The sequence below is a fragment of the Ranitomeya imitator genome, chromosome 6 (assembly GCF_032444005.1).
Source record: "Ranitomeya imitator isolate aRanImi1 chromosome 6, aRanImi1.pri, whole genome shotgun sequence".
NCBI lineage: Eukaryota > Metazoa > Chordata > Amphibia > Anura > Dendrobatidae > Ranitomeya > Ranitomeya imitator.
In genome coordinates, this window is record NC_091287.1 from 530,861,132 (window position 1) to 530,874,697 (window position 13,566).

General features: G+C 45.4%; 1 protein-coding gene across 5 annotated transcripts in view; it reads right to left on the reverse strand.

Moving 5' to 3' along the window:
* Window positions 1-8,434: 8,434 nt before the first annotated feature.
* The window catches only part of WASHC5 (WASH complex subunit 5), a 92,079-nt gene continuing 86,947 nt past the window's right edge, over window positions 8,435-13,566 (reverse strand). For all 5 annotated transcript variants that reach the window (XM_069731883.1, XM_069731885.1, XM_069731882.1 and 2 more), the window contains one exon: window positions 8,435-8,728. In XM_069731883.1, coding sequence (XP_069587984.1) covers window positions 8,672-8,728 — 57 coding nt within the window. In that variant the 3' untranslated portion in view covers window positions 8,435-8,671. The remainder of the gene's footprint in view (window positions 8,729-13,566) is intronic.

The following is a 13,566-nucleotide window of genomic DNA, read 5'->3' on the forward strand; positions in this document are numbered from 1 at the left end:
GCGCGGCCGATCGGCTATGACGTACTATCCCGTCCAGGGTCAGATAAGCCCAGGGCACCTCGACGGGATAGTACGTCTAAGGTCACAGAGGGGTTAATAAACCAGACAAGTGCTTTTTCTCAGTGGTGGAGTAGGAGCAACCAGACGCTGCGGTCTTCTGGCTCCGCTCACCCTGTGACAGATACTGTAGATTTAAAGAGCCTACTGCATGTTAGAGTTGGAAGTGACCTCCAGAATCATCGTGTGCAACCCCCTGCTCAATGCAGGATTCACTAAACCCTCTTAGACAGATGTCTGTCCAGGATCTGTTAGAATACTTCCGTTGAAGGAGAACTCACAACTGGTGATGAGCAAATGTGCTCAGATAACGTCTTATCCGAGCATCTGGGCGCTGGGCGTGCTTGTATATTATCTTTGAGTCCCTGCGGCTGCATTATTTGCGGCTGTTAGACAACCTCAAAACATTTGGGGATTGCCTGTTAGACAATCCCAGCATGTGTTGAGGCTAATAGCCACAAATTATGCAGCCGCAGGGACTCGAACATAATATACAAGCACGCCCAGATGCTCAGGTAACACCCGAGCATGCTTGGATAAAACATTATCCGAGCGATAGACGCCGCCATCTTGGAAGCTACACAGGCCGGGAGCACGCAAGCTGCTGGGACGCCGGGAAGGTACACTCCACCCCCCTTCCCCGGCTACTCTACCTTCTCCCTGACTCTTCGCTCGCTCCCTGCTGAGCTGACAGCCGCTGGCCGGCGCCTCTGCGCTCCGGTGCGCCCCGGATTCCTCTGAGTGGTGCGGACCTGCACACCACTGAGCTCCGGCCGCTGCCCCCTGTTGGTGCGGCCGGTCAGAAGAGAGGTTACGCTCACTGGAGAGGGTGCTGAGTGAATTGCCAGCTGCGGCGCTCTGTCCCTCGGCCGCTCCGGTGGATTGGTGTCTGTGGGGGTGAGAATCTGCCGGCGGTGGAGATTCTGGGGATTTCCCGCCACTCCCGGCGCCATCTTGTTGCCCCTGCAAGGGGCTGGAGTGCCTGTGTGTGTGCGCCGCTGGCGGTCTGTGCCCACATCTCCTTCGTGGCGCGGCACTGCGTCCCTGCTGCTGCCCCATACCCACCAGCTTCTGGGTCACGCTGGAGGAGGCTTAAAGCAACGCTAACATCCTGTAAAACGACACACATTTACATAGCCCCTGTGGCACCTGCTCCCCCCCTGAGACTCATAGTGGAATAACACAGTAACCCTTTGGCTGCCCAGAGTTAAAAACAGTTGCACTATAGACTTACGCACGCATCTCGGAGGGGGCTTGCTGATGGGGGGCCACGGCTAATGTGGTGATGGCTGCACCCCCATGTTCCCCTAAACACTTATCTGGGATATAATTGATAGCAGCAGACATCTATGGGCAAAAACAAAAAGATCTCTGAAGACCCCACAAGCCTGCATAAGGAACCTCTTCCGGAGGATATGAAACGGTTTCTAAATCAGCCGACCCAAACAAGGAGCACGAGATCAACAATGTCGCAAGCCCCACATAAAAGCAACTCTTCTTCGGGAGAGTCACAGGCTCCACATGTTTCTCCCAAAAAATCAGCAGATATCAATAAGGGAGACAAAGACTTGCCTGAAGATATGAATATAGCTGATCTAAGCAAATATATTAAAGCTCTACCAACAAAAATGGACCTGGAAGGCTTTGCATGCAGGCTTGAGAACTCGTACAAAAAGGAGATACATAACCTACAGAAGGAGTTTACATCACGGATAGAGGATGTAGAAAAGACGCAGGATGACATCTCACAGGAACTTCAGGCACAGAGAAATTTTAATGGACCATACTATAAGAATGGAGGAAATGTCTTCTGGCCTTGAGGATCTGGAAAATCGCAACAGGCGTAACAATATTCGCATACGGGGCCTCCCAGAGTCCGTTAGTCCTCAGGACTTAGATCGCACAGTCCAAAAAATATTTCTAGACATCCTGGGTGATTGTGAAGATAGTACCATTGAATTTGATAGGATCCATAGATCTCTTGGTCCCAAACCCACCTCTGATTTACGCCCTAGAGACGTCATTTGTAGGGTGCATTACTTCAGAACCAAGGAATCCATCATGATGGCCTCTAGGAAAAAGGGACCTCTCCAGTATGAAGGCCAACCAATTTTACTTCTATCAGACTTATCCAGGCGTACCTTGTTTTTGCGCAAAGCCCTAAAACCCCTGTTAGCAGTTCTTAAGGAAAGAGATATCCCTTATAGATGGGGGTTCCCATTTCAACTAACAGCATTCAAAAACGGGAAAAGCGCATACTTCCGCCGAATTGGGGACCTGGCCAATTTCCTAGGAACATTTGAACTGCCGTTAATAGATCTCCCAGAATGGCCTTCAACCCCAACACTTCCGGACGCTCCTCCAAGGTGGCTCAAGGTCCCTCAGTCCAAGAAAAAGCTCTCTAATGAGGTCCCTTCTGATCCTCCATGAAGTCCTTCTTTCTTCTTTTTGTTTTCTACATTTTTTTTTTCATTTGTTTCAATAAGTTCCTGGCAATTATTGTGTTGTGTCCAGATGTTCTGCTGCAGTTAGATAGGTCCTATGTTAGTATATTGTTAATGGGCCGATCCCCCTGGCCGGATAGGCGGACATACTGGCGGCCTGCCATGGGGGTCTGGCTCAAGTTCTGAACCTTTAAATTTATGGTATCGCGAATGTTATTAATGTTTTACAACTCTCTGTCAATAAGCGAGACACCTTGACCTTATTAGATATGCTATTAATATTACTATTATTCTGCTTTGCTTGAATATCATATGCATGTAGATTCTTGATCGTAGGACCTATCAAGTTCATGGGGAAGTGGGGGGTCGGTGTTCTCCTCGGCTTCCTTTTTCCATTTGAGGTGCACGGTTCGGGGACGGGGGGGGGAGCTATCTCTTCCCCTTCTGGTTGCCTCCGCCATACTGATGCGAGACCAGACTTGGTGCGTCAATCTCAACACACCTTTTCCTATGTTCTTCACATATTTCTACCTTTTTCCTACCCTGTCTTTCTTCCCTCTTTCCCATTGTTTTTCCCCTACCACACCTGGCTATCCCGTGTCCCGGCGGGTGGGGCGCACGATGTCGCGAGAAACTGTCAAAATTTTAGATTATGGATAAAATAAAACTCTGCTCCTTTAACGTAAAGGGGCTAAATATTCCAGAGAAAAGGAGGCGGATCCTGTTCGATAGTCATAAACAACGGGTCTCTGTGCTATTGCTCCAGGAGACTCACTTCAAAACTGGAGTGATACCGCATTGTGTCACGAAAAATTATCCCAAATGGTATCACAGCTCTAACCCGTATTCCAAATCGAAAGGTGTTTCAATAGCTTTCCACAAATCCTTCATGCCTGAAATTCTAGATTCTTTAATCGACAAAAATGGCAGATATATCTTCCTACTCATCTCATGGGCAACGTATAAACTTGTAATAGCCAATGTTTATTTTCCAAACCAAGGGCAACAGACTTTTGGAGCTGAATGCAAGAGGCGTCTTGGGGAGTTTGCTGGCTCCTCTCCTGTGATACTTGGAGGCGACTTTAACATTCCAATGGACCCTGCGGTGGACGTCTCTTCAGGTAGGTCCTCCTATTCTTCATCTTCTATCAACAAAATTAGATCCCAACTACGCAGCCTGAGACTAGTAGATGTCTGGAGAGTTCTAAATCCTACAGTCAGGGATTATAGCTTCTTCTCGAAAATCCATAACACATACAGCAGAATAGATTACTTCTTTATTTCACATAGGTTACTGGACTTACAGATGGAGGCGGACGTGGGGTCGATACTGTGGTCGGATCATGCACCTATTTACTTATCTCTTTCACTTCATTCCGCCTTGGGATCGGGATTCTCCTGGCGTTTGAATGAAAATCTGCTCCTGGATCCATTATGTAAATCCGAGATTGAACAGACAATCGCGAATTTCGTGGCCGACCATGGTGGGGACACCACATCTCCCACTATGAGATGGGAGGCTTTGAAATGTGTAGTGAGAGGCGTTCTCATTTCCCACGGCGCCCGGTTGAAAAAAGAGAGAGCGGCGGAAATAATTATCCTAACAGATCAAATCCACCAATTAGAAAATCAGCATAAACGAGATCTCGACGCCAGTACATTTGCTCGGCTTACTTCAGTTAGGCAGAAATTATTGACTATCATAGATCAAAAGTCCAAGTGTCTCAGGGAGAGACTCAGAAGCCGCTTTTACCAACTCGGCAATAAAAGTGGTAAACTTTTAGCCAGAGCCCTTAACAAACACAGCCCTAATACCTACATTCCCTTTATCAAAAACAAAGAAGGGAATAAAGTGTTCAACACTAAAGATATCCTTTCCAACTTTAGTAGATATTACGAATCTCTGTACAATATAGCAGGACACTATAAAGACGCGCCTCCACAATTTCTTCATAATAAAATTAAATCATACTTGCAGGAACACAAATTGCCCATATTGCCTGAAGGCGACCTAGCCGACCTCGAAAAGGAATTCTCTACAGAAGAGGTATCCGAAACCATTAGCGCCCTAAAACAAGGGAAAAGCCCGGGCCCGGATGGGTTCTCAGCGGGCTTCTATAAATCATTTACTACATCACTGTGCCCACTGTTTCTGGAGGCCTGCAATTTTGTCTCTTCGGGAGGTTCTTTCCCTGCTCAATCACTCGCCGCCCACATTACAGTGCTTCCCAAACCTGGTAAAGACCTTTCTACATGTAATAATTATCGGCCGATTTCTTTGATAAACGTTGATATTAAAATATACGCTAAAATGTTAGCAAATAGATTATGCCCCCTCTTACCTAAACTAATAAACCAGGACCAGGTAGGCTTCGTTCCAGGGCGAGAGGCGAGAGACAACACAATCAGAACTATCTCTCTGCTCGACAGAGCGAGCAGGGAGGGGGACCCCCTGTGTATCATGTCAATTGACGCTGAAAAAGCTTTTGACCGGGTTCACTGGGAATTTATCTTTCAAACCCTGGAAGAAATTGGCTTAAAAGAAAATATGATGCACAGAATTTCTGCTCTATATACCTCTCCTAGTGCCCAGGTCAAGGTCAACGGCAAACTTTCAGACGTGTTTCCGGTCAGGAATGGTACAAGTCAGGGGTGCCCGCTCTCTCCCCTCTTATATATACTAACAATGGAGCATTTGGCTGTGGCATTGAGAAATAACCCCTCAATCAAAGGGATAAAACTGCGTTCCGAAGAACATAAGATAGCACTTTTTGCAGACGATATTCTGCTATACATCACGTCCCCATCTACGAGCCTACCAAACATTATTTCGGAACTGCACAAATTCGGCCTTCTAAGTAATTTTAAAATGAACTCCCACAAATCCGAAATCTTAAACATCTCATTACAACTTCCCTTGGTCGAACAACTAAAGTCCACCTTTCCATTTAAATGGCGCTTTGACTCCATCACTTACTTAGGCGTTAAAATAACCAGCCAGATATCCAAATTGTTTGAGACCAATTTTACAACAGCCCTACAAAAGGTTAATCTAGATTTAGAAAAATGGCATAGGCTCCAGTTGTCTTGGCTAGGCAGGATCAACGCAGTAAAAATGGACCTCTTACCGCGCCTTTTATACCTTTTCCAAACAATACCTCTATACTTGCCAGCTTCCTTTTTTTCTCGCCTTAAACAAATAATCACCAGGTTTATATGGTCTCATAATCGGGCACGCATTTCCTACACGTTATTAAGCAGATCAAAACTGACAGGCGGTCTAGGCCTCCCGGATCTTGCGACCTATAGTTACGCCTCATTAGGAACATGTATACTAGACCTCTATCACAACATAAATAGTAAAAAATGGGTAAAGCTAGAGAATGATCTGAATGGCTGTGACTCTCAGATTATTCTCTGGTCCGGGGGTGGATCGGGAGCGGGCGCCCACCTGCCCTTCCTTACACGAAACATATCGCTTCTCATTAAAAATAGAAACTCAGACCTCAAGATCACAACTCTCCCAGGACCTTTGATCCCAATCTACGACAACCCTGCCTTCCCTGCGGGGCTAAAAAGAGAGATGTATTTAAACAAGAGAAAAGATTCCAAACCCATTCTCCATGACTATCTAAAAGAGAACAGGATGAAATCCCTCCAGGAACTATTTCCAGAGGAGGAAGCACCCTTTGCTGATTGTTTTTTTTATGAACAACTCAAAAGTTTCATTTACGCAATCTCTAAACAAACCAATATTGGCAGACCGCTAACTCCTTTTGAGACGCTTTGCACATCAACATGCCCTCCAGATCATACTGTGTCGCTGCTATATAAAATCTTCCAGGGGGGAAGGGCTCCACTGCAGGGATCACCAGCATTCTTCTCGAAATGGGAAGGTGATCTGGGAAAGCCTTTACTGCCTGAGGATAGAGAAAAAATTCTTCTCTTCACGTTTAGATCGTCATTATACGCGGTGTCACAGGAGAGGAGCTACAAGATCTTGGCAAGATGGTATAGATGTCCCTCTATGGTACATGCCGTGTTCCCCACTACTCCTGACACTTGTTGGAGATGCTTAAAGGAGACTGGCTCTTATATGCACATTTGGTGGGATTGCCCCCCCATAAAAGCCTTATGGTTGGCTGTCTTTGAGCTTTATAACAAGATGTCTATCATTCAGATTCAACCTTCTCCATGCATAGCATTACTATCCCTATGTGATTTGTCGATTTCCCGATATAAAAAGAGCATCCTCAGACACTTCCTCACCGCGGTTAGGAACTTGATTCCACGCTTTTGGAAACAGGAAAAATTTCCCTCACGTGCGGAGTTTGTGGCGGAACTCAATGACATCTATAGGATGGAGCAGTTAATAAATCAATCTCTAGGCAATGTAAATAAAACCTATATCACATGGGCCCCCTGGATAGCTTTCAGGGAAACCCCTGACCTGGATCTCTGGATTTCTGAAGCCCGATGTAATACATGACTCGCTCTCGCTTATCATTAGATCATTCATCAGTTTACGTCCTGACAACTGGGACGGGATGATGGCCGCGCCTTTCCCCACCCTGCCCCATTACCCTACCCAATCCTCTCTTCTTCTTTCTACCCCTCTATCTCTTCTCTACTCTAATCTCTTTGTTTGTTTTCCACCCCTTCTTTAGTTTGAATATGCATTGTGATTACTGAATAGTCATAATGAGAATTAATATAGGTTATTATTCTCTTCAATTGTTCTTTACGGTCAACATATTATAATATCAATCAGTAGTATTACTTTTTAGAATGTTAAGTGCAAGATACATGATGTTGCTGTAATACATTTCTTGTCTAACGTGTAATTTTACCTGGTATTTTGCTGATATACTAGAGTGCATCGTTTACTTTTATTCTTCTTGCTTCACTCAATAAACATGATTTAAACAAAAACATTATCCGAGCACGTTTGCTCGTCACTACTCACCACCTCTTGTGGCAGCCTGTTCCACTCATTGATCACCCTCAATTTTTTTTTTTTAGAATATCTAATCTGTATCTTCTCCCTTTCAGCATCATTCCATTGCTTCTCGTATTTCCATGTGCAAATGTTTTTCGATGTTTTTCTAAAATGTGGTGCCCAGAACTGGACCCAGTATTCCAGATGAGGCCTGGCCAAGGAGGAGTAGAGGGGGTAATTATTTCACGTGATATAGACTCTATGCTTCTCTTAATACATCCCAGAACTGCGTTTGCCTTTTTATGCTGCTGCATCACACTGTTGACTCATGCACAGTCTGTGATCTATTAGTATACCCAAGTTTTTTTTCACACGTGCTGTTCCTTAGTTCTATTCCTTCCATTCTGCAGATGTAATTTTTGTTTATCTTGCCCAGATGTAGAATTTTGCATTTCTCCCTGTTAGATACCATTCTATTAGTCTCTGCCCATTGTTCAAACTTATGTAGATCCTTCTTAACCCTTTTTCAGTCTTCCTTAGTGTTAGCGATCCCTCCTGCCTTTACATCATCTGCAAATTTGATTAGTTTACTTTTAGTTCCCTTATGTAGATTGTTTATAAAAATGTTGAACAACACTGGAGCCAGGACAGAGCCTTGTGGTACCCCACTTGAAACACTCTTCCAATTAGATGTGCAACCATTTATTACCACTCTTTGAGTATGATCACTGAGCCAGTTATGAATCCACCTAACTGTAGATTCACACAGTTGGAAGGGACTTCTGCTTATACATTGGATCCAATAATAACACTGTCTGCAATCATATCCCTTCTAAAGGCGGATGCCGTCATCTGTGAATCATAACCTGCCGGCTCTGTCCTTGCAGAGAAATTGAAGCTTTAAAAAGGTTAAACTGTTAGAAGTTCTGCCCTTATTAAACCCTTCAAGTTTTCACCTGTGCTGGCCGAAATACATGGAAAATAATCAGACTCATTTTATTATGAAATCTATTAGTTTATTGCCTAACTGTCATTTAGAGATGACTATTTATATGCATAAGTGCTATTGACATTGCAAATATTCTTCTGCAGAAAGGATGTTGGGTCAATGAGGGATATGCAGGCAACCAACTGGGAGACTAGTCATTATGACCAGTAAGGTTATAGAAGCTGGTCGTGGGCCCGGTCCGCGGTACGGCGCTGTATGGAGAACTTCACAGCCGTCTCCTCATCAAAGGATTGTTCTGAACTCATCAAAGATGAAGTTAGGCACATGAGCATCCACCACCTGCGAGAAAAGCAAAAAACATGGAGATCACTAGTCTGAGGTGGCCCCGATCCCCATGATGGACAGGTCTATCTTACTGTGTCCATATACGCACAGACCTGTCAGTCCAGCGGAACGAGGCGGAGAGAAGCCACCAGGGATCGGCCTTGGACTAATGATCCCAGATGCATAGCCCCCTAACCTGAGGGTCCGCACCCCCCCTCCCCGAGTCATCATTTCCAATATCTTGATCACTATTTTAGTGTTTAACCGTTCTTTACGATTTTTCAGCACCAAAAGTTGCAGAGTCTTTAAAGAGTTGCACGTTTTGTCTAAAAATGAATCAAATTGAAAAACTGCTCCAGAAACCTTACTCCAGGCAGGGAGTAGAATAAGATGTGCCCAAAAACTGAAGAAACCGCAATGATGGCTCGGGACCATACTATCCAAATCTGCTGGTTCGTTTACCAGAAATTGTGCACTGTGGGTGAGGCCATGTGGCTTTGTGCACTTTTTCGAAAGCCATGTTTTTCAGCTATCTCCACCCCCTTTTCCTTGATTGACAGCATAGTTTTCATTTAAAATCTCCCATGTGTGCAGGGTCGGATTGGCCCAACGGGATACCGGTGAAATGCCCGGTGGGCCCCGACCCAGAGAGGAGGAGGAGGAAAAAAAAAAAAAAAGACGCGGGCCCTTTAAATCCTCGGGCGGCGTCGACCGCCGCCACGACCAGGCCCCCCCCCCCCCCGATTCCAGCGCTGGCATCGGGCCCCCATTCTAATACTCACCTCTCCTGGTTCCTGCGGCAGCTGCAGCGTCTTCAGCGCCCTCTGACTCTGCGACGTCTCAGGGCAGAGGGCGCAATGACGTCATCACTGTGCGCTCAGCCTCTCTGTCCTGAGCGTTGCAGAGCCGGAGAGTCGCTGAGTGCACCGGACCTGCGCTGGGAACGGGAGAGGTGAGGATTTTTTTTTCTTTATGTCTATTCTATGGGGGCTGTGCTGCATTACATTCTATGGGGGCTGTGCTGCATTACATTCTATGGGGGCTGTGCTGCATTACATTCTATGGGGGCTGTGCTGCATTACATTCTATGGGGGCTGTGCTGCATTACATTCTATGGGGGCTGTGCTGCATTACATTCTATGGGGGCTGTGCTGCATTACATTTTATGGGGGCTGTGCTGCATTGCATTCTATGGGGGCTGTGCTGCATTACATTCTATGGGGGCTATGCTGTATTACATTCTATGGGGGCTGTGCTGCATTACATTCTATGGGGGCTGTGCTGCATTACATTCTATGGGGGCTGTGCTGCATTACATTCTATGGGGGCTGTGCTGCATTACATTCTATGGAAGCTGTGCTGCATTACATTCTATGGGGGCTGTGCTGCATTACATTCTATGGGGGCTGTGCTGCATTACATTCTATGGGGGCTGTGCTGCATTACATTCTATGGGGGATGTGCTGCATTACATTCTATGGGGGCTGTGCTGCATTACATTCTATGGGGGCTGTGCTGCATTACATTCTATGGGGGCTGTGCTGCATTACATTCTATGGGGGCTGTGCTGCATTACATTCTATGGGGGCTGTGCTGCATTACATTCTAGAGGGGCTGTGCTGCATTACATTCTAGAGGGGCTGTGCTGCATTACATTCTATGGGGGCTGTGCTGCATTACATTCTATGGGGGGCTGGCTGCATTACATTCTATGGGGGCTGTGCTGTATTACATTCTATGGGGCTGTGCTGCATTACACTCTATGGGGCTGTGCTGCATTACACTCTATGGGGGCTGTGCTGCATTACATTCTATGGGGGGGGCTGTATTACATTCTATTGGGGAGGGCTGTATTACATTCTATCGGGGGATGTATTACATTCTATGGGGGGGCTGTATTATATTCTATGGAGGGGCTAAATTATATTCTATGGGGGCTGCATTATGCTCTATCAGGGGACTACCATATATTATATATGCAGGGGCTGCATTATACTATATGAGGGGGCTGCATTATATGCTCTGGGGGTTACATTATACTTGGGGGCTGAAATATATTCTGTGGGGTAGCTGCATTATACTCTGGCGTGGCATGATTATACTATATGTGGGCTGCATTATACTGCATCGAGGACTATGGGGAATACATTATACTATATGAAGAACTGTGGGTGCATTATACTATGTGAAGTGAATTGTACTACATGGATGATGGAGGACTATGTGATTGACCATAATACTGTATGGAGGACTATGAGGTGCCCATAATACTGTATGGAGGACTATGTGGTTGCCCATAATACTGTATGGAGGACTATGAGGTGCACGTAATACTGTATGGAGCACTATGTGTTGACCATAATATGGTATGGCGGACTATGAGGTGCCCATAATACTGTATGGAGGACTATGTGGTTGACCATAATACTGTATGGAGGACTATGAGGTGCCCGTAATACTGTATGGCGCACTGTGTGGTGCCTATATTTTGTACTATATCTGTTTTTTATCTGTGCATCAGGAATCGTGGCATGTGTTAAAGGGGCCCATGAAAACCTGGAGCCGACCCTGGCGACAACGCACATCAAGATGAATGCCGGCTGCTACTGTGACAGGGCGCTCTGCTCTGTGACAGGCCATGTGTTGAAGTCACATAGCAGTTTTGTTAAATGACTCCTGCAGCCTTTGATAGGCCGGCGGTCTTACAATGTTACTGCTATGTGACGTCAGTGCGCGGCCTGTCACAGAGCAGAGCGCCTTGTCACAGCTGCAGTCGGCAGCCATTGTAATGACCACGCCGAATATGAAGCCAAAAGAGGATGCTGGGGAGCGCAAGAAGGTGAGAAGAATCCCCCCTGTGTAGTTGGGCAAGGTAGTGGCCATTGGGACGGACATAGGGGCCCAGGGAGGGTACATTAAATAAAGGGGCCCAGGATGAGGACATTATTACTGGAAGGGGCCCAGGATAGGGACCTTATTAAGGTGGACATTGGGGTCCAAGATGGAGACATTAAATAAAGGGGCCAAGGATCTGGCACCTTATTAAATAAATGGGTGACATAATTACTGCATTGAGGTCAGGATGAGGAACATACATTATTGGTTTATGGTGGCAAATGGGGACATAATTGCTGTAGGGGCCAATCAGGGGACATTATTACTGCTGTAATTTACTTTTGATCTTACTATCTTCCATGGAGAGAACAAAAGGGTCCTGCTACTGAGCAGGGTGGCACTATGTCTTATTTTTCTTCATCTGACATAGTATAGAAGTCGAGGAAAATAGTGGGGAATGTGCTCTGGAAGCGATCAGCTATAGCTGTTATTTTCTGCAGAGACGAGTCTTTGCTGGAAGATAATGGCGGTCTGCACTGGATGAAGAAAAAAAGACCTCAACTACAGATGTCACCGGTGAGTCAGTGTGTTGCTTGTACACTTACACTACATACTGTGTACAGAGCTCCTTTGTATAATGTCACTGGTGATCACTGTATTATGTGTACACTGACACTATATACAGAGCTCCTGTGTGTAATGTCACTGGTGGTCACTGTATTACCTGTACACTATATGCTGTATACAGAGCTCCTGTGTATAATGTCACTGGTGATCACTGTATTACCCGTACACTATACAATATATACAGAGCTCCTGTGTATAATGTCACTGGTGATCACTGTATTACCTATACACTGGCACTGTGTACATTGTCACTGGTGGTAATAACAGTGTTGTTAGTATTGTGGTTTGTATTCATAATCAATATTGTAGTATTCGGGCACTATGTGTTGGTAATTTGTGGTCTGGTCACGGCGTGGCAGTATTTCTCCTTGTATGTGGTATCATTTGGTCCCTATATGCTGGTAATATTTATTTTTATTTATTTTTACTCATTCATATAGCGCTATTAATTTCACAGAGCTTTACAGACATTATTGCCACTGTCCACGATGGGGCTCACAATCTAGATTCCCTAGCAGTATGTCTTTGTAAATGTGGGAGGAAACCAGAGACTCCAGAGGAAACTCACGTAAACACGGGGAGAACATACAAACTTATTGCAGATGTTGTCCTTGGTGGGATTTGAACCCAGGACTCCAGGGCTGCAAGGCTGCAGTGCTAACCTCTGAACCGCGCTGCCCTAATATGTTATAATATTCGGTCACTGTGTGGTGGTAATATCTGATCTGTTCACAGTGTGGTGGTATTTGTCCCTTGTATGTAGTATTATTCGGTCATTATGTGGTCTGGTCATGGTGTAGTGGTATTTCTTCCAGTATGTGGTAATATTGGTCTTGGTATAGTGGATTGTGTTGTGTATGATGGTCATTTGTTCTCTCTGATATTAATTAGGAGAATATTCTTTATTTCCATTAGAGTTTTAATGCTTTGTACACAGCGGCGGAGATGCACTTACAGGGGGTTTCCTGTGGAAAAAAGTAATCACCTCTCCACAGCATAAGTGATAACGTATTGATTGGTGGGGGTCTGACTGCTTGGACCCATTCAGCAAAATGTGGAACTTTTTATCCCCATTAGACTGGAGTGGCATGTCCGACTAGATCACTGATCCATTCATTCACTCTGTGGCTGCACTTGTTTTTTTCTGGAAGCCCCAAAGAGAATGAATGGAGCTGCGGTCAGAAATCCCACCTACCGCTGCATTTTAAAATAGTGATAAAAGTGTCCTGTCAGGGATAAAACGTCCCCATTCTTCCGATCGGTGCTGTTTCTAATGGTCGGACCTAAGCGATCACCTATCCTGTGAAGCCAATGGATCGGTGATAACTTGTTTTAACCAAGAACCCCATTAATGTATTCCGGTCTCCCTGCCCAGGAGTGACTTAATGTAA